Source organism: Aptenodytes patagonicus, chromosome 6 (genome assembly GCF_965638725.1).
Source record: "Aptenodytes patagonicus chromosome 6, bAptPat1.pri.cur, whole genome shotgun sequence".
NCBI classification, from domain to species: Eukaryota; Metazoa; Chordata; class Aves; order Sphenisciformes; family Spheniscidae; genus Aptenodytes; species Aptenodytes patagonicus.
The window spans coordinates 11,093,626-11,114,397 of record NC_134954.1 but is presented as its reverse complement, the minus strand read 5'-3'; the positions used below and the strand labels follow the sequence as shown (position 1 = coordinate 11,114,397).

Here is a 20,772-nt window from a genome sequence, read left to right as displayed (position 1 = left end):
TGAAAAACTTACTTAAAAACTTTTCCTTAAATAAAAAATTTGAACTGAAAGTGAAGCTTCCCTTTGTCAGTATTTCACCATTTGTTTTTTAAATGCCCAGAATATCTGGGAAACTTCTTATTTCCTGTTGACTCTCTCTCCAATGATCTTTATCTGCGATGCTCCCATGGCGTCAGTGATTTCACCAGCAGTAGCTCACCGCTGCCACAAACAAAAAACGTAGCCCCTTGGATGCGCGCTCTTAACAACCAACCGCTGTGATTCCTGTCCTAACATCTCCTTGGTTTGCAGGACCTCCATGCAGTCGCAGTCATCCTATGGCTCCAACTCTCCACCGCTCAGCAAAATGAACAGCATGAACAAGCTGCCCTCGGTCAGCCAGCTAATCAACCCCCAGCAGCGCAATGCCTTGACCCCAACCACCATCCCCGACGGCATGGGAACCAACAGTAAGAAACACTCGCTCCTTCTTCTCCCGCTTTGTGCGCGCACCCCACTAATCTAGGGAAGGAGACTTGGCATCTCCAAGTGGCTAGTGTTAGTCCGGGGAGCCTGGAGTCATTCGTGGTAGCAGAGCTGGGAACCTGCAGAGTCAAATATTGCTCACTGCTGTGCCACGGAGCAAGTCACCTCCTTTCTCCAAGCTTCAGCATCCTGCTCTGAGCCTCACAGGAGTGAAAAGAGCTACTTCTTGCTGCAGATCTGGCTGGCTGCACTGTCATCTATCTTTCAAAGCTTGTGGTTTCTTCCTTTCCCAGCAGAGGAGATGTGAACATTGGCAAACTTTTTCCCCTCAGTTCAATTAAGACACTTCTTAGTTTCAAAGGAAGTATCTGCATCTCGCAGCTCTGTAACCTGCTTCCTCCTGGCTGCTGAAGAGTGCCCAGCAGCCCTGTAAATCCAGGATGACAGACATAGTTCTGGGGCCTGAGTTTTCTTGGGGTTTTCTTTAATTTCAAAAGCGCTGGGCTCTTGCCCACACCTGTTGCTGATCCCCTTTGGGTGCTCGGTGTCTCTGAAAACAAAGCTGTTTGGCTTCTGTATTGGGTTACTCCGCTGGCTCTGTCCCGCTCCTCTCCTGCAGCAGGGAAAGCCGAGATGCCTGTGGCTTGCTTAGGTTTCTACCGAGCCTGTTTGTAAGGGAAGGTGACGCGGTGGCGCTGCTGACAGTTGCTCTGGCGAGGGGAGAGCTCGTGAAGGACTGTCTGTCATCTGGTCTTTGTGCGATCATTGTGGCCCTGCCTGAAATTCCCCGTTGAGTTCGCTCTGTGCAGGCCTTTGCAGGGGATTTAAGGCTGCTTTGGTTGCGGGTGCTGTCCCTTGGCGCCATGCTGGGGGCGAAGTGGGGGGTCTGTGGACACCTGGGTAACAATGTGCTCCTCCTTCTCTCCTCCAGTTCCCATGATGGGCACCCACATGGCCATGACCGGCGACATGAATGGCCTCAGCCCCACGCAGGCGCTGCCTCCTCCCCTCTCCATGCCTTCAACGTCCCACTGCACCCCTCCTCCTCCGTACCCCACAGACTGCAGCATCGTCAGGTGAGCGGGAGCAGGCTGCCCGGCGCACATTTCCAACCCGCAGGGAGCGGATGCCTCGTGTTGGGAGCCTGAAGGGTCCTGCTGGGTCACTCGCCACGTTCTCCTGGAGCACTGGATCCCAGTGGGTCTTGGCAGTCCCGGGGCTGGCACCCTCTGGGCACCAAGCCTCTAAACCCCCACCTCTGAGCAGCTGAAACAGGGACGTTAGGACTGCAAGAAAGCCAAGGGATGCAGCATCTATTGGACTGGTGGAGCTGAGGGCGCCAGGCAGTCTTGCAAACATTTCTTTTTTCTTTTTTCCTTTTTTCTTCCCCCCCCCCCCCCCCCCCCTTGGCCACTCGGCAAGCCATGGCTGGGGTCAGAAGCCCTTCTGCCCTCCATGAGGTCAAACAGGTTGAAAGATGCTGCCCATAAAGGAGGAATCCTTTACGCTTAGGGAGGAATGTGCTGATTTGAAGTACTTTGTGCATGATGTGCCTGAGCCCCAGACCCACCACCTTGCTGAAGCCCTCTATCCGTGCAGAAGGCTGCCACGGGCTCACCTTCTGGGTGAAGTGACCTGGCACAAGGGTCCAGGTGAGCCTTCCTGCCCCAAGATCCAGGCTGTGTAGCACTGGCTCTTGCCTAAGGCAAGGTGCTGCCACGAGGGTTGTCTGCTAGGAGCCAAGCTGAAGGACTCCCTCATTTGTTTGATGTGGCAGCGATGTGGCTTACTGGCCTGGGATGTCTTGGAGAAGGTCAAGGCAAGGGTGAAAGCTTCGTTTCCTGTTGCTGCAGGTTGGCTGAGTATTTGGTTTTTCTGTGGTTTGGGCTGTTGCAGCCAGGGTGATCCTTTTTTCTCTCTCCTTCCTTCCTTCCTCCTCTGCAGCTTCTTAGCGAGGTTGGGCTGCTCATCCTGTGTGGATTATTTCACGACCCAGGGGCTGACCACCATCTATCAGATTGAGCATTACTCCATGGATGTAAGTAACTCCTCACCATTTCCTTTGTTTGCACTCTTGGCCCTGCTGTAGGAACAGGTCAGAAATCCAGACTCAGTATATTTTTATTTTTATATGATTAGTTTGATCTAAGGCTGTTGCACACAGAGAAGACTTACTGTGAGGTGAAGAGAGGCTGGACTCAGGGCCAGCATTGTAACTGCCTTGCCTGGCACAAAGAGTGTCTCCCCTTCCCCACCACTGCATTTTAGCCCCCGAAGTGGCCCCAGCCCACATGCCTGTTAATTCTGCAGGGCTTGGTTTCAGTTTACACTGCTCTGAAACACCTCACTCGCCTGCAGACAAGTGGGCTGTCCAGAAGTCGTCTGCGTTTTTCCCTCCCTGCTTCTTTTTTCTGGCCTTACCTTAATGATCTTCCCTTGCCACTGGCATCTCAGCCCAGCTGTTTTTTTTTCTCTTGCATGGCTTTTGCTGCAGGGTTGCTGCTTCCTCTCCTGTGCCATTGCTCTCCTCAGAGCTGGCTGTCCCATATTTTTGCCCCGAGACTTTGCAAGGCTGTGGTGCTTTTGCTTCCTAGCGTGGGCTGCCTTCCTTCTGCTGCTGCTTTAATTAGAAAAGCTGACCCAAATTAACCAAAGCTGGTTGCTAATTTTTTCAGAAGCTGTTATCACATTTCCCAGAGTTTAGGTAATGCTACCCTTGGGTACTGCACCAGAGATGATGGGGCCTAAAAGTCCAAGTTTTCGTGTCTGTTCTTAAATTTTGGTTATGTTCAGGTAATGAACGCAGTTCCTATAGAGTCAGACCCAGAGCTTCGAATACTGGAGCTCAGACTTGGATTCTAAAATTATTTTGCAGGCTTTGAAATAAACATGTACCTTTTCAAAGCTGTTGAACTTCTGCAGCCCAGCATCCCCCACCATAGACAACCAGCGGATCTTCCTGAGGTTGTCTTCGAGGCCATGCAGTCCAGTTACACATCTAGCTTTAGGTCACCATATCTTATGCATGAATGTGTGTTTTGTGTAACTTCAAAACAGACCTTGTGTCATTAGTCCTTGCTGCCTCATGGCTACACATGCTTGTTCAGAAGTGAAACACCACCTTCAGGATTAGTGGTTTGTCTTCTACAGTGCATCATGGCCACCTGGATTTTAGCAGCTTTGTTGGTTGATAGGCATTTGCAGGGTGGCCCAGAGGCTGCTTCTACTCCCGGAGCCCAGCTTGCCCAGGGACTGCCCTGTTAAGCCCTCCACCTTGCCTTGCAGGATCTGGTGAGCCTCAAGATCCCGGAGCAGTTCCGCCATGCCATCTGGAAGGGCATCCTGGACCACCGGCAGCTCCATGACTTCTCCTCCCCTCCCCACCTCCTGCGCACCCCCAGCGGCGCCTCCACCGTCAGCGTGGGCTCCAGCGAAACCCGGGGGGAGCGGGTCATCGATGCGGTCCGCTTCACACTCCGGCAGACCATTTCCTTCCCGCCCCGCGACGAGTGGAACGACTTCAACTTCGACATGGATGCCCGGCGCAACAAACAGCAACGCATCAAGGAGGAAGGAGAGTGAGCTCCGCGGACCCTGCTCCACCCCGCCTTGGCCACAAACTGCTCAGCCCTTCATTTGTCTTCCTTCTGCTTGGTACTGCACCCCTGGACGAAGGGCGGAGGGAGCCTTCTTGCTCGCTCATGCTAGTTATGCTCTTGATGCTGTCTAGGTCGTACTCCTGGACCGCGACCTCCACCCCAGCTCTTGCAAGGGGGAGAGCTGAGCGAAGGGGGAAGGCGGGTGGTATTTCCTTGAAAGCCGTTGACCTTCTCAAGAAGGCGTTGTTCTTGTTTCATGTTTTCCTTTGGGGAGAGGGCTTCTTTTCTTGACTTTTGAATCCTCACATACCTTGTGGGCATCCTGACCTGCAAACTTGTCTCTCTCATCCAGCGATCCTGCTTTGAAAAGTAGGAAGGTTAAAATAAATTTTTAAAAAGCCAAAAAAAAACCCCAACCCCAAAACCAAATGCAAAAAACCCCAAAGCCACCAAACCCTGAACTGGCAGTTCATCCGAAAAATAAATGGGAATCGGTCTGCTGAATGTCGCACTTAAACAGCCTCTTCCCACAGAGCTGAGTGCTCTGTTCATGTGTAATATTCTCCAGCGGAGACAGCACATGCACTTTGCTGGGCAGGCCAGCGCTTACGGCCACCTGCAACCCACTGTTTCCTTTTCCCTCGCCTTCTCTGGGGAAAAACAAACCTGCTGTCTCTTCTTGTTTTGAATTTACATTCATGTGTATGTCCTGGTTTGCTTGTTTCAGGATATAAATGCAAATACAGCCATCGGTCACTCTTGACTTCTGTCCCCCACCCAACCTTTAGCCATTCTGTACTACTACTGATATTTAAGCTAGAGAATTAGGCTTTGCCACGTATGCAGCCTGGTTAGTTTAGCATAAGGATTTGCCTGCCTAGCCTCCAGTTGAACAGAGGACCAACTAAGAGCTGCACACTGATTTGTAGGGCTTCAGCTATCCTAAACCCAGACAATCTTTTATTTAGACCATGCTAGATTGGTTTCCTGCCAAGTAAAGTAGAACCGTCTTCAGATATATCTGTAATAGGCTGGAGCCTGTTGTGGTTTGTTGCTGGTGACTATAGACTAAGTGATGAACAACCAGAAGTGGAGAGTAAAAAAAGAAAGAAATTTCCAACTGCCTTGGAACAAGGACCAGTTCCTGGTAATACGAGTGTTGCTACTGCAAAATGTCATGTTTACATGAGAAATTGATTTTTCTCTGGTTTTTTCTTTATTGGTTCTACAGCAGCTGTGCTCTGAGGCATTTCCTCTGACTGCCAGTGATCCTGTGGACAAGTAACTGAACAGAGTGCATATTTTCACATTTATATTGGCCAAGGTAGTGAGACTCTAACATATACCAAACAAACCTAAACCGAGGAGCTCGGCTCAGCACAGCTGCTTTCAAGTTGGCTTGCTCTTTTTAACAGTAAGCCTGACTTTTTTTTTGGTTGGGGAAAGATGAAAAAAGCATCTTAAATGACTTGTCATCCTACCTTGCTACAACCAAATAATCTCGTTTCAATGCAGTGGCTGTTTTCTTGTCCCTGCTGTGTACCACGTATTTCATTTAAGTCTGATATTGTTAGCATCCTCCTCCATCTGTCTGTTGTGCCAGGTCTATGTTGCATTCAAAGACTGCCTTTCGGTAACTGTGCAAGCCTATTTTGGATAGCTCTAAATAGTAATGCAAGATGGTTACCCTGTAAAGTGTGTGTATATAAATATTTTTTTGTATGTGTAATTTTTGTTTCCTACAGCATAACATGCCAATTTTTATTTCTTCTTGGGCTACCGGGTCTGACAGAACCACAATAAAATGTTGTTTGTTTTTCTGTTTTTTTAATTATTATTTTTATGCCGAATGCTTAAAGTATACCTTGTAACAAATGACTTGTCACTGGACCAAATATATTTGTATTTTTCATACTGAGATTCCTGTGTTACTTTGCAGTTGAGGGGGGTACTGAAAGCCTGTTTTATCATTTTATTTTGTAACACTTCAAAGAGCAGCGTCCTAGATTTCAAAGTATTTAACATGCTCAGTGTGAAAACTTACTATGTCCTTTTTTTCTTTTCTATATGCTACAAAAGAAGCGAGTCATCCTGCTCTTGACTCGATGCAAGAATTAATTCAGCGGGGCAGTGTTAGTGCGGGGAAAGTCTTAGCGTGGGTACTCTGCAAATTCCTGGAGGTGAACTACGTTGTGCCCTTCTCACCTCCAAGGTGTTGCATCTCCATTGTGTAATCCTTCTGAGCTGCTTCAGTATTGTACAAATATTGATGCAAAAATACCGTCATTTTAGGAACTAGGAAGCTTCTGACTATAAAGGTTAATGCAGTTAATGCTGTGCCCAGAGTCTGGGTGCAAGAACTTCCGTATCTGCTTTTCCAACTCAGCAGCGAGATGGAGCTTTTCTGCTGCATCACTAATGATTAAAATATATGCTGTGAAAACCTTCTTTCTACTGTATACCACTATGGAGCCCACTTCTGTATAACTGGAATCTTCAAGTGAGTTTGAACTGCTGTAGCTTTTACCCTCCCCTGTAGAGCTGTGATTTTTTTTGTTTTGTTTTGATACATCAAAGCGTATGGGTTAATTGAGCTGAGAATCTGCCAATGCTTGTAGCAATGACAGTGTTGCCTGCACCAAGACCTGTGTGTGTTTTGGAACACCTTGTTGTTGAAGTCAATGAAAATAAAAGCCAAACTGAAAATGACACTGAATTCCCAAACAGCTTCTTTTCTTGCCTATGCGCCGCCTTGGAAATGAGCAGGAGACTTTGCTGCTGCTTCCTCCTCTGAGCAGCCGGGGCTTAGCATCGCCTTTGCCCACGTGTGCAGTTTTCTAATCCCCATCCATCCATGGCACAAGGGTGTGTTACAAGGTGCCATCACACACCCATCTGCCTTCTTTCTGGCAGATCGAATGGGTCAGCCCCTGTAAACCTCTTGCTTGAACTGTGAAGTCTGGCTTTTGCATCGTCTGCATGGCTCTTTTTTGCCCTTTCATCAGGTTTCTTCATTCTGTTTCTGAGCAGGGCACTGGAAAGTGCCCCGTGTTCAATGTCCTGCTCAAACATGATGGAGCCGTGACTGCTGTGTGCCCTGGCCGGGGGGAGGGAACGTGCCCTTTGAGCAGGCAGGGTCAGTGCTGCCCTTTCCTACCTCCATACTTGTGAAATACCCTTGCACAGCCATCTCCACCATCCCCCTTGGAGCTTGGGGAGGTTTGTCCTCCTTATTTAACTTACACCAAAGGCATCCTTTCTCCTACCAAAGCCTTCTCCTTTTCCTTTGCATCCCAATTCCTCTTCCAAGGATTTGAAAGAAGAGCAGCTCAGAGCCAGTGGGGTGGCTGTCCTAAAAGTGATGGACTGGCCTTCATCAGCCGGTGGCTTCAGTCTGTCCATGGACCACCACATTAACAGCCCAGCTTCGTAAGTGGTTTCTGTATGGGGCCCCATGTCTGTATGTCTGTCTCTTACAGTTTTCCTGGGTTATGGTTGAGGGAGGATGTTCGGGAATGGGGAGAGTCAAAAAAAAACCCACAAAGATCTCAAAAGAAGAAAAGGCCATGGCTTCCCTTGGAAGTTAGTTTCACGTTTATCATTAGGGTAGGGAAGGCCTGCCTGATTTCTTTGGTTCTGGTCACACTTTCTTTTCCCTTTTGCCGAAGGATTAGAAAAGCAGTTGTCCCTGGATATCAATATCCAGAGGCATCAGTCCCCTGGTTGCACTCTGGCAGTCGTGCGACATTCAGCATGCTTGAATGTGGTGTTAAAAATGAGTATGTTGCCTTCAAAAGAGAGAAGTGCTACTACAACAGCTGCAAGAACTTGCTGTTTCAGCTGATGGACTCCTTGCCTCTAGATGAGCAAATTGGATCAGGTAAAATAACATTTCAGTTTCCATTAACCAGGTTGGCTTGAAATATGTTTGCTGATGGTTGCGATTGCTGTCTGCTGTGATCTACTGCTGGAGTAGGAACTTCTGCATTGCTTATGTTACAGAAAGGGTTTCAGTGCTGAGGAATCCCAAGCTGGTGCTCTCCCTTTTGCCCTCCACCCGTACCCGCTGGAATTTTGTCTTTGGATATTGGGATGCTTCATATGCAGGCATGAAGTTTTCAGGGCAGGGATCCATCACAGGCTTCCAGCTGTGTTTTGCAAGCCTGGGTGGACCTCTAAAGACGTGCATGCCCTTCTACGCTGTTTTCTAAGCATGCTGAACCCAGCAGTCCCCTGGAATGAAACTTAGCCGGACACAACAAAACTTGGCAAATGTCCGAGTGGAGCCTGTGAAGGGTGTCTTGCTCATCATGTTCTTCCTGTCCTGTGTGGTTTAGCAGAAACCCCTGCCTTCCTGACAGCAAAGTGGCTGCCTGTGCTGCAGTGGGCGGACTGCAGGACCTGGCCTCCCACTCTGCCTCTTTGCAAGTTGTTTCTCAGTGGGAAAACCGTGTGGGCAGCCCAGCCCTAGCACCAAGTGGGAGCTTGGGCTGTTTGGCCTTCTGATTTGCTGAGCTATGAAATGTGTAGCTTATACAAACCACTGTGTGAAGGTTAGTGAGAGAGGCTGCACCAGGCCAGTACTTTAGCCCTGAAAGGTTCCCTTCATATTCCTCTCTGTGGGGCAGCAGTACACGGCCACCACCCAGACGTGGAGTGTGGCCACCTGGGCACGGGCTGTGCCGATGCTCAGCCTTCGCCAGGCGGGTTTGGCAAACAGCCTCCCCCAGCTGCCAGGCTCGAGCTGGTGGTTTCTGGGTCCTGAGATGTTTTGGCTCTCTGCAACCTGAGACAGCAGTGAATCATCTTCCTGAGCGTCTTGCAAAAGGTAGAGGCTGGAGTTTTGGAGTCTTACTGTTAATTTCTCATACGCTGGCCGTGAAGGTCAAATAAACTGGAAAGAAGCTAAACTTTATGCTCTGTTGGCAAGGACTGGCTGCAGCTTTCTCCCAGCTTGCTTCCCTAAGATTAAGGAGCCAAAATTTTACTCAGAGGTATATGGCAGTAGCCCTTTGCTACAGCTTTGCTCTCCTGATCTGGGCCCCATGGACTGGTCCCTTTTCCTTATAAGCCCATTCCCTCCCAACTGTATATACCATCCCTTCAGCACAAGGCCTTAACATCAGCGCTGTGGAAGCAGGTGGTTTTGGTTTTGTGTGTGTATGTATTTCTATTAGTAGGTGCCTTTCATTCAGCGAGGAGTTGCAGCCCCTCCGCAGCCCCCTCTGTCTGCCTGTGGATGTCGCAGGGCTGCCCATCGCAGCCATGCCCTGCTGCTGGGTGAGCGTGGCCGTGTGCTTCCTTGGCTTAAACTGGCCTAAGTCCTTTTCGGGGCCGGGCCGGGGTGGGGGTGGGGGGTCAGGTGGTTTTGTTAAAATGCTTTGACTTCCTTGTAAACACTCGTACAGCGTCACATGTTTTGCTATTAGGAAACGTGAGCTCTGCCTTCATGAAGCAAGCCAGATGCCTGGGACCACCGGTGAGTGAAGAAAAGGCTATGAGGGAGTGGGGGGGCAGGAGACGCAGGATTTGGGGCGGGACAGGGGGCATCTAGCTGCAGCCTCAGGGCACAAGCAAGCGCTGAGGGGCGTCTCTAGGGACAATGCAGCGACTGTGTGCCTGCAGCGTTGAAGCCAAAGGCTGAAGGGTCCTAACCGCACCTGAGGACGTTGCCTGTGCCCAGCGTGCTTCTGCCTTGGTGGCTGCAGTCACAGCAGTACCATGCCTGCTCTGCTCCCACAGCAACATCAGACACAGGCCCATGGGCAACTGGATTTCAACCTGATAGCTCTAAGATTAAGTGTTTGGTGAGGGTCTCCACCATTCTGCTGATTTTCTCACTGCTATTGCAGTGCAGTGCCCTTTGCATGCAGTGATAACGTGAGCACGGCAGCCAGGGGTTTTTTTGGCTGTGCCACTTCCCCGAATGATAGGGATACATGCTCCAACAGGAGGTGGGTGCCTTCTGGCATGCTCAGCAATTACTCACAAGCAGCTGGGCTGATACCAACCATTACAGCATGCAAGGGAGATGCTTACATTGTCTCTCCCAACTGCCTAGGGTAGGAGATTAGGCTCCCTGCATCATCAGTGGCAAGAAAGTCCCTGGGGAGCCATTCAGAGCATATTAGCTTCCCACTCTGAATCATGCCCAGGAAGATGAGGTCTCATTATTGCCTGCATCAAGGCCAAGGGAAGACTAAGCTTGTTTGTTAATATTAAGCAGGACGGCTCTGTCCGTGCAATCAGCTTTGCCGAGTTCCTAAGGCTTGTGGCTGCATTGCAAGACACACTCTCGTGGGACAGCCATGTGCAACCTAGAGGCAAGTAAGTGGCTGCAGGGCTCTGCATGTGGCAAAGAAACTGGTGCAGGGTCTGAAGAGAAAAAGGGGAAAACTGAAACAAAATAAACCGGCAGACCTGGAGAAGAGACGGTGCTTTTCCTCTTCTGTTTTAACTGCCAGCACTCTCGAAATGAGTGTCTAGCGCACACTTCAAAAAAAAAAAAAAAAAGAAAAAAAAAGAAAAAAAGGGTACAAATCCAATCTGGCATTAAAAAAAAAACCAAACAATTGAGACAACGGGAGATCTGGCTGCACTGAAGCCAAGGCGCTTCCGAGTATACCATCTCCCACCCGCGCTGGTTCCTCTGTCAAGGGGATTTGTAATGCTGTCTTCATAAAAAAGACAAAAAGTATAAAAATAAGGAGGGCAGCGGTGATGCGCAGCCGAGCCGAGCCGAGCCGAGCCGAGCCGAGCCGAGCCGAGCCGGGCGGCCGCGCTGCCCGGGGAGCCACTGCCCTCTAGCGGGACCCGCTCCGGGCCCGGCCCTGCTCTGGGCACCCGGGGCTGCTCTGCCGCCGGCAGTATGAAATAGGGGTGCAGGGACTTGCTGCAGCTCCAGGTGGCTGTGGCTGGCCTGGCGGGGCCGGGGCCGGGGCGGATGAAGGCTTGTGGTGCCAGCCCTCCTCTTGCCGCCGTTGTGGTCCCGTGTTCCCCACCACAGGCAGGTGCAACCCGAATCGCTGAGCCTGCGTGCCCCCCTCAGCTTCCCAAACAGCTCCTGTGCTCACAGCATGGGCATGAGTTTTGTAAAATGGCCTTTTTCAACACCTTTCCCCTTGCATACCACGTGCAAGAGCTGCAGCAGCAACTCTTGTTTGTTTATTTTGCATAGGTGGAATAAGTAAGTGACCTATTGGTGTTTCAGAGCAGCTTTTACTGTAGCTGCCTCTTGGGAAAGCTGCTGCTCTCCTGCCCTTTGCTGTGCACCCAGGGAATCCTCAGTGTTGTGCCCATGCCAACCAACACCAGCACAAACGAGAAATTCAGAAGATGAAGACCAAAAACCATCACCTGCCAAACCGGGAGAGATGACTGCTCTCACCCCAAGCAGCTTTTGGGTGCAAAAAGCCTGAAGCTGTGCCCTCGGTTGGTGAACCTCTGCCCAGAGATGTCTCCAGAGCCAGGGCCTACCCACCCCAGGAGGCTGGTTGGAGGCGCATTGGAGGTAAGCAGCCCTGCATGGTTACCCCGTGCTGCAACACCCTGCAGCCACGGTGGCATGCAGCAGCACCTCAGGCTCCCAGCGCCATGCCTGCCCTGCCCGAGGGCACAAGAGGTGCTCCACCTTCTCTCCACGCACACAGAGCCTTGGCTGCAAAAGTCCTCCCTGCCAGAGTGATACACATCTCTCCTTCCAGCTGAGAAAATACCACCAGGTATTTTGCAGGGAGCACACGCCGCAGCCAGGAACTCCCACAGCAGCACCTGGCTGGAGCACCAGCGGCCGGCTCTGGGCTCCCACGCCGCTGCAGCAGCCAGCTCAGCCAGTCTGGGTGGGGACCCCGGCACCCTGCCAGGGCCGACCCGCCTGCAGCACCCAGCACCCTGCTGTGCACCTGCGCGGCTCTGCAGGGTGCTGCACACAGAGGGGGCTCTCCTCCGGGGCTCCCCATGGGCTGTTGGCTCGAAGGCCGTGAGCTGGCTCTGGCTCAGTTTGCTGGTGCAAAAAAAAGCTCACCCCGCTCGTTTGACTCACATGTGGTTCTGCCCCAGGGGAGGCCAAATGTGAGAGCAGCCCCCAGCACTAGGCAGGCACACGCCACAGTTCAGGGCTGTGCCATGGAGGCAGGTTGCAGCTCCCAAGGAGAAGCTAGGGAGCTGGAGAGGGTGGCACCCACCTTGGCTGGAAGGTGGGGAGGAGCATGCTGTGCTAGCAGCCATAGGCGGCGCTTGTGTGGGATCTGGGCTCTAGGGCCATGCTCTGCCCACGCAGGCTCTCTGCTCTGCACTCGGGTGCCCTCATTGCTCACCCCTACCCTGGCCTCCAGGCCCCAGCCTGGCTTTCCTGGCTGGGGTGGCCGTGGCCTGCAGGGAGACCAGAGGGAAGAGTGCTCAAACCGCTCGTTTGCACACAAAGGTGTGAGGTGGGTGCTCGGCTCTCAGGTGTGGACAAGCGTTTGTCAGGTGTTTCTTTTCAGTTATTCAGCATTCAGGCTGAGCATTTACAAGCACTCTGCTACTTGGCCATCTCCAGTCTTTACCTGCACTTTCCTTTCCCCTATCAGCAGCTGCAACATGAAGCTGGGCAGAAGCGGGTCTGAAGGGGAAGATGCTGGGGTGGCCCCTTGGTACCTTGGAAGGGATTTTTCAGCTCTGTCATGGAGCAGTGAACTCTGGCAGGGTGTTTCCTAGTTTTCTAGGAGAGCCTCTGATTTCCTCCAGTTTTTCCTGAGCTTCCTAAACGGCACCCCAGGGAATCTGCTGACTTTTTCCTATTTTCTTCCTGAGGTGGTTTTTCTTTGTTGGCTGGTTCTTTTTTTGTTTTGTTTTGTTTTCCCAAATCTGTCTGTGAGCCTCTGATTAATTCAGCTCTGATTCCTTTGAAATCGCCTCTGGAGACAATGCTGAAGATTTCTACACATGTGATCCATCTTCTTCTTGGCTGCGTAGCCCTCAGTGCTGGAATTGGGTAAGAAATGTTACAACAGGTCCTAGTAGTCTATAGCAGGGATGTTAGGAAACAAAATATTGCACAGTGCTGCGTGAAAAACTCTTTGATTAATTAAAGGTGTGGGTGGCTGCACAATTGCATCAAATTACCCATGCACCATGGCGAAATGCGAGATGAATGCATTGATTTCTTATTCCGAGGACACGGTCAAGCAGCCCATGCTGAACCTGGAGAGAGTTGCCAACCTGAAGGTGAATGTGAGTGTTTTCATGGAGGTATTTTTCAGAGAGACAAGAGGTAATGGGTCACCTCCAGCAAAAGGCAAGGTGCCTAGAAGGTGCTGCAATGCCCACATGTAAGAAGCCCGGCCCCAGAGCAGAGTCCAGCACCCTTCTCCCAGGGCAGTATTTGGCCCTCTGAAGGCAGATGCAGAGCCCTGTGCGCTGAGCAAATGCCCGGCTGTGACCGGCTGCTGTCTGGAGAGGTCTCGGGAGCAGAGAGAGCTGACTGAAATTTGATGTTTAATTTTTTTTTCTGTTGTTTTTGTAGTGATGCCTCCATGGCCAGGAAGCAGCACAGAGGTACTGCGGCATTTCATGGGAGATGAAGCACAGCCGGAGGGTCTGGCTGGGAAGACATGGAGCACAAACTGCAGCGCTACACTCTTTCACATCTTCAAGAGGAACAGAGTAGAGCCTTCCTTATGCTCCATTTGAAGTGAAGTGATGCTGGGCTCAGGGAGCTCACTGGTTAACCCTTGCATGCCTGGTTAGGCCAGGACATGTGGAATACCTTTGAGAAGGCTCTCAGCTATTGAGACAGCCAAATCAAACTCAGTGAGGCTGCAGAAAAGGGTGCCCGAGACGGACATCTATACTAACATGGGCAAATTTTCTAAGCCTGTTTTTCTTCCCATTCATGCTGCTTTAGCTGGTTGTGAGCATCCCTATTGCAAATGGGAGAAGAGCAATGCTGAGCAGGGTGGCCAGGCGTGACAGGGAGGGAGAAGGTTGGGGTGATGCTCCCAGAGCTGGTCTGTTCCCAGGCAGCACCCTGCCCTTTTCCCCCTCCCAGGGCAGAACAGGAGGAACCCTCCGATGCATTTATCCCTGTTTATACCGAGTGTGCCTGCAAGGCAGAGCTGCCTTCAGACTAGCATGTGCCTTCAGATTAGCACGGTGACTAATGACTTGCAGAGCTGCTGAGGGAGGGGAAAGCAAAAAGTCCTGCTGGGTTTTCCTGAAAACTAGAAGGTATTTTGAGAAATCAGCAGCAGCCGTGTCATCCCTTGGGAAGAGTGGAAATGATGGAAGTGAGATGCAGTTTGAAGGCAGCAGGGGAGAACCCAAGGTAGTACCTAGGGTGTGCAGCACTTGGGTCTCCCCTGTGTGCCAGTGCTATGTGGTGTTCACAGCTGGGGCAAAGAGGTGCTGAGGGATGGCAGCTCTTCTGCATAGCCTGGAGCATGGGCTACCCAGCAGGAGCTTCTGACCTGGAGATTTTCTTTTGCTGCTAGGCTCATCATGAGAGCAGGAGAGATGATTGTTATCTTTTGTCTGGTGGCACCAGTGGTTGAGCAAAAGGAGCGGGAGGCCGGCTACTGGCATCTGTATTGGTGCCATCCAGAGCTCCCACCTAATCCTGCTCGGTGGAGGACTCGCAGGCTTGGTAACATTCCTGGTGTGGCGTATCTCACCTTTTGTTTCACTGTAATTAGTCTGAAAGGGGAGAAAGGATGTAGCATCTTCCACCTCAAGGGGAACCACTAAAGATCCGTTATGCTCCCAGAGCAAACACAATTTGTAGATTTGGCCTGATTCCCCCCAAGCGGAGATGCTAGCAGCTCCAGCCACCGCGATCGGTCCCAGCAGCTGAGGGGCGGGCAGGTGTGCCAGCAGCTCTCGGCCACGCAGACCCCACAGTCAGGCTGCTTTCAGGGCACCGGCAGGGTGAGGGTCATGGCTGCTGGGTCAGTCCCACAGCTCCCCGTGCAGATGTTTAAGCGAACGGGGAGGAATGTGTATGGTGCCAGCTGAGCGGGGCAGGGTGTGTGCTCATCAGCCAGGCTTTCTCACTCCCTGCAGCGCCTGGGTTTGGTGCGAGTATGTTTACTTTCCCCGCAGTGTCTTGGGTGGCTCCAGAGGGGTGGGCAAGCCCAAGCTGCCAGGAAAGCCTGGTGGCAGCACTGTGGGCTTGTGGCTGGCAGGGTGGACCTGGCAGTTTGCTGGGTGCAGGAGAGCACAGGACATCGGTTGCTCATGGCTGAGCTTTTGGAAGATGCATGTGAACATCCTTCTCTTCGTAGCCATGAGTGAGATGGGAAAAACCCTCCTGGGCTGCTTTGCTTGCAGAGATGCTGCGAGGGCCAGATGAGTCACCTGGGGAAGCACAGGGCACAGCCAGGCTCGGGAGAAAGTCCATATATGCTTCATCCCATCCCTAAGAGTCGCTGTCGGGGCCGCGTTTCAATGTGGGGACGGTTATTCTGAAACCGTTTGCTCAGAGCGCCTCAGGGTGTCAACTGCACACAGCTGAGGGCTTTTCCTGGGGACCTTCGGTGACAAACTCCTTCCCTGCAGCTGTGTGAAATGAGGCCGGGCAACGAGGCCAGGATTTTTGGTGATCACTCCTGGACTGGCAAGGAGCTCGCAGCCTGCCTCCTCCTCTCCCAATGCCACAGGCTGCCCATATTAAAGGCTTCATTTTCCTTTGACCTGTTGCGCAGAGCAAGGAAGGATGGGCTTGCACTGGAGCTGTTTCCAGTGTGTTTGAGCCAGGGGGGGAAATTAAAAAAATGCTGTGCGAGGTGGCTGAGGGCTTTCCCCAACCGGCCAGTGAGCCCGACCCCCTGCACCCAGCTCCTCTGCTCAGAGCAGCTGGGCTGTGGCCACACCGCTGTAGGCAGGTAACTGTCACAGAGAAGATAGGCATGAAACTACTCAGCTCCTTCTGCCTCACCCAGGGCCAGAAGGGTTTTCTGAAAACAAAAATAAAGGGGAAAATTCAGTCTCCACCCATCCACCCAATTTGGCCAGCAAATCAAATAAAACATTCTTGGAGCTGGCACCACCGGCATGGTGAATGCCAGCTCCCAGCCTCTCACACGAGGTGTCGAAATGAAAGGAGATGAACAAACAACCCCCAGGTGCCTTGGGGCAGCAAACTGGTTTTAAGATGCTGGTGGGTTGGTTTTGTCCTGTGCAGTGGTGGGACCAGCCCCCCACAATCCTCCCAGGACCGGGCAGCTGACCCCCCGCAGTGCTTGGCCATCCCTGGGCCATGGGCACATGTTGATGGGGCTCCATGAGAAGGGCTTCATGCACAAATGCTCATCACTACGGATGGTTTTCATGGGCATCCTGGCATGGGGCGATGCAGCCGGTGAGTAACAACATGGTGAAGGGGATGTCAGGCTCGGGCATCACCTCGGCTGTGCCCAGCCGCTGCAGAGAGCCCTGCAGGGATGAGCCTGGTGCCAAGATGCCCCACAGCAGTTGGGGCCCCTGCCTTGGATGGGCACACCTGGCCCATGTGTGTCCGGAAACTGCAACTAACATGAGGCTTTTAAAATACAGGGCTTTTGTTTCAGTGGTTTTCCAGCCAAAACTCCCCTGCTAGAGCCATGTACACTCAGAGGTGGCTCTAGGTTTGCCATGAACAGGCCTTTCACAGGCATGACAAAGATCCTTACGAAATTTGCTGGGGGGGTCCACATTCTCCCATCTATGAGGGAGATCATAAGAGAGTTTCTTCTCCACCTTTGTTACGGTCCAGTTAAAGCACTTTGAGCAGCTGGGAGGTGCCTTGCAGGGCATTCACACTTCTTTGCAGCTTCTGCCTCATTGCAGTCAAACCAACCAGTTTCACTTCTTGCACTGGAGCTGCCCAAAGCACATTGGTGGCAAAGCGGTGGCCTCATTTCTCACCAACAAAGCAGGGACCAGCCTTTAGCCCGGCACTTTCAGCCAGCGTCAGGTGCAGAAGCACTGCACAGAGGAGATGGTGATGCTGGGCTGCGCTGGGAGGTCAGCCACGCTCCTGGCACTGCCGGGAGCAGCTGGGCCAGTCCAATGCAACTTGTTTCCCCCGAACTTGGGAGCGAAGCCACCCTAAGGCCATTGCAGAAAAGCCATGTGTGATAAAAGGGGTGGTTTTTCTGGTGTTTTTCCCCGTGTGCCGGAGCTGTTGGGCTCGCATGCAAGGCAGCGCAGGAGCTGCTTATCAGCTCACCCCATCGCGGGAGCAGACTGATGGTGCCGCTACCATCTCTGCTGTTAATCTCATTACAAATAAAGGAGGGGTAGAAGCTAAACTGAGCTGCTATTAATTCCCTCTGCCCTGCCCTGCTCAACCTCAGGAAATACCTACTGGAACTGCCATTCTTGTTATCCAAACCACCCCTGGAAATGATCATTAGCTGACTTGCTCCTTTGCCAAGCATGTCCACTCACCAGCCTGGCTCCGTTTGCCCACGGGGCCCTCACGTTGCCTGCTCCTGCCACGGCACGCACTGCGGTTGCCTACGCCCGTGCTCTCCTGCCATGGCCTTGCACACTGCCCGCTGCTGCCCAGCCAGACCAAGGCTGAACCCCGCTCCCCTGCAGCTCACTGGCTCTCTGCCTTGCCCCAGAAAGAAGGTGAGGGTGGCCAGGCAGCTCTCTGAGTTGCCTGTTTTGCTTTCTCAAGTTCCTGTAGTGTGCTGGACTTATTTTTGGCAGGGTTGGATGGTGGCCAGGGGGTTGGGACATGTTGACATTTATGATTTTTTTTTTTTTTTTTGCATAACAAAGTTTTGCTAAATGAGAAGGAAACAAACTCGGTGCCAGCTTTTGCCATGTGTTTAAAACAAGATGAAAGTAATGCTGGGCTGGCTGCGGCATCCACTAGACCCGTGGAGACAGCGGTTTGCTGGTGCAGTGTGTGCTCTGGGGACGGACGAGTGACCCACGCACACTACACTGTGCTCCGGGAGGATATGGGGGGCCCTGCCATTCTCAGTGGCATCTATTGCACCCATCCGTGTGGGCCCCCCAGGCCCAAAGTGAAGGGAGGGCGGCACCTGGGGTGAACAACGGTGCAGGATCTGGCCTCATGCATGGCTGCACTCCGTTGGTTCTGGGGTGCCAGTGCTGTCGCTGGCACCAAGGCACCTTATACACTGGGTTTGGGTGCTCGTTGTGTAAATGGGATGGTGGGAGGAGAAGCACACACATATATATGTGCCCATCCACACCTGGGGAAGAGCACAATGTCGTGGGACCTAGGCAGGGTCATATCCCGATGCACAGGCAAGCAGCAATATTTCCCGCAGGAAAAGGTGGCTCTTCTGGTGGGGTGTGGGAGTAGGAGCAGTTGCGGAAACAAAAGACATCATGCATGCTTCTTTCCTTTTTTAATATAGTTCTTCCCCAAAGCAGGACTAGCCCATTTTTATCTCACTGCCAGCACTATTAGAGCCAATTGTTTTGTTCTTTTTTGCCCCCAGGTTGGGCAAGGGTGTGGACAGGAGGAAGCAACCTTTTTTCTTTTTAATGACAGGTTTTCATGGGAAGATGTTCAGCTGCCTGTGAGTGCTCAGCTTGGCTGTGCCCAGGTTTAATCAGGAGGGCTGAGTACTGCTCAGTGCAAACTCCGTCTCTTTTTCCTCTGCTCACATCATTCCCCTGGCCAAATCACTGCAGCTTGCAGGCAGCCAGCAGCTGTAATGCAAAGCTGACAAACCAGTCCAGGCTCTGCTCCCACCCACGACCAGCAGCAGCAGCTGCCTCCGAGGTGGGGAGACCCTTGCACAGGGACTGGCCAACCTTACATGCAGCAGCTGGCGGGGATGGTGCCACCCAAATTGACCATCAGCAGTGCAGAGACTGAGCAGCAGGGCGGGGAGATGGCAAGAGGGACGCAGCTGCAGGGTGGGATGCAGTGGCAGCAGAAGAGGTTCTTCAGCCAGGCTGGCTGCTTGCAGGGCTTGTTGCTGGGTCTCCAACGGTCATCAAAACTGCTGTATTTTGGGCTGTCAGTCTAGCTCTCAGGAAATAAAGGGGACATACAAAAGGTCCAAATACACCATATTGTCTAAGCTTGTCATGCCCCAGCTTGGAATCAATGGGGATTAGTCATCATCCAGTGGAGCTGCTGGAGACTGACTTGTCCACATGGCCATAAGCCTCCAAAGCAATATTGGTGAGGTTCAGTTGCTTAAAATTAGCGCCTCAAAAAGTCTTGCAGGCTAATGCCTATGGACATGCCCAGGTTTTATTAGACTCTGTAGCTACCGGACATAAAGAGCTTCGGGTATTTCAGCCTTGACTCTGGATTCAGGAATTTGTAAATACCGACAAGTCTTATTTTCGGGTGAGGTTTCAGGGGTGAGCTTTCGGCTGGAGGGAAACTTCCAGCAGCCACTTGCAGTAGGGCATTTACAGCCCAAAGGGGCTCAGCCTCAGACTTTCTGCTGGCCCCCGTTGGTGGTTCTTTGCTTGTACAGGTGTTTTCCATGCTCCTACTCGCTGCCACCAGCTCTGCACGCTCTGCTGCCGCATCCCTGACTGTGAAGTGCAATGATTCATCTTCTTAACAAAGGCATCCATTTCATCTGTACTTTTTCCTGAAACATTACCAGCTCCCTGTTGCTGAAGGCATGCCTGTGGCACAGACCAGGCTCCTCCAGCCCCCCCGCAACCCCTAGCAGCAGCCTTGTGCAAGAGGTGACCAAACTTGGCTTGGGCCCTCTTGAATGTCAAAACAAAAACAAAGCTCCTTGCTAGTAAAGATCCCCTGGCATTGAGTAACACCACACAGAGCTTCGCTTCAGAGCAACGGATGAACCCAAGCACGTGTGCGCGCACACACACAGCCACTTCAGTTGTTGTTTTAAATACTTTTTAATTCTATTGTTTCCTTTATGAGTTTTTTTTCTTTTTTTTTCTCACTGAATATCACAGATCAACCCTGCTAATTCCACCCTGCATATGTTATTACTATTAGGAGGGGAATGGCAGAGTTAACAAGGAATTAAGACACGGTTCAAGCATCTCCATCTCCAAACCGCTCTCATTGCCGGTGATGGAACCAGGGCACATATAAACAAATGGCCAACACGTAAGTAGGTTGTGGTTCCCTTCGGTGGCTAAGCCTTGGCTAGAGGAGCTCAGAGCCATGAAGTTTGCTCTGAAATGCACATCAGGTTTATTCTCAGTGGCGTGACTTTGGGCACTGCCTCCTTGGGGAGCTGCTTCATGTAGAGGCTTTGGGAAGCAGCAATTACCAGACTGGCAGGGCAAGAGGGGAATAATCAACATGAGCCAATGTAGCAGGAAGCAAAAATGTTAGTGCACCAGGTTGTCCCTGGGTCATATTTGACCAAGGAGGAGTGTATACATTTGGTTTTTGTTGTTAGCTTTCTTTTTCCAGGGATGCGGGTGCCCTGCGGGCAGTCTGGATGTGACCCTGACAGCTCTGGCAGATGCCAGGCCCCTACATCAAATCTAAGAGTTAAAATTAATTTCTCAGAGGCCAAGTCATCTTGGTGGCAACCCACCCCACTCAGATGCCAAAGAGACCCAAAAGCCTACATTGTATTTTGGTGCATGTCCCAAAGAACTTTGTAACTTGCTCCTGCGAGACTACAGTGTGCCAATAAACTTGGCAACCACCTCTGCTGTTGCAGCAGAAATACAAATCCACTCCTGAGCTAGACTTTGCCAGAGCAGAGAGCTGGAGAAACAAACAAACAGGAAAAGTGCCTTTGACTCA

At 51.8% G+C, this 20,772-nt stretch overlaps 1 protein-coding gene across 4 annotated transcripts in view; it reads left to right on the top strand.

The window, feature by feature from the left end:
* LOC143161808 (tumor protein 63) overlaps nt 1-6,773 on the top strand; it is an 83,711-nt gene extending 76,938 nt beyond the window's left edge. For 3 of the 4 annotated variants that reach the window (XM_076341099.1, XM_076341098.1, XM_076341097.1), the window contains exons 9-12: nt 292-449; nt 1,397-1,541; nt 2,410-2,503; nt 3,751-6,773. In XM_076341099.1, coding sequence (XP_076197214.1) covers nt 292-449; nt 1,397-1,541; nt 2,410-2,503; nt 3,751-4,047 — 694 coding nt within the window. In that variant the 3' untranslated portion in view covers nt 4,048-6,773. The remainder of the gene's footprint in view (nt 1-291; nt 450-1,396; nt 1,542-2,409; nt 2,504-3,750) is intronic. The other variant, XM_076341100.1, reaches the window with a different exon arrangement.
* The last annotated feature ends 13,999 nt before the right edge of the window (nt 6,774-20,772 follow it).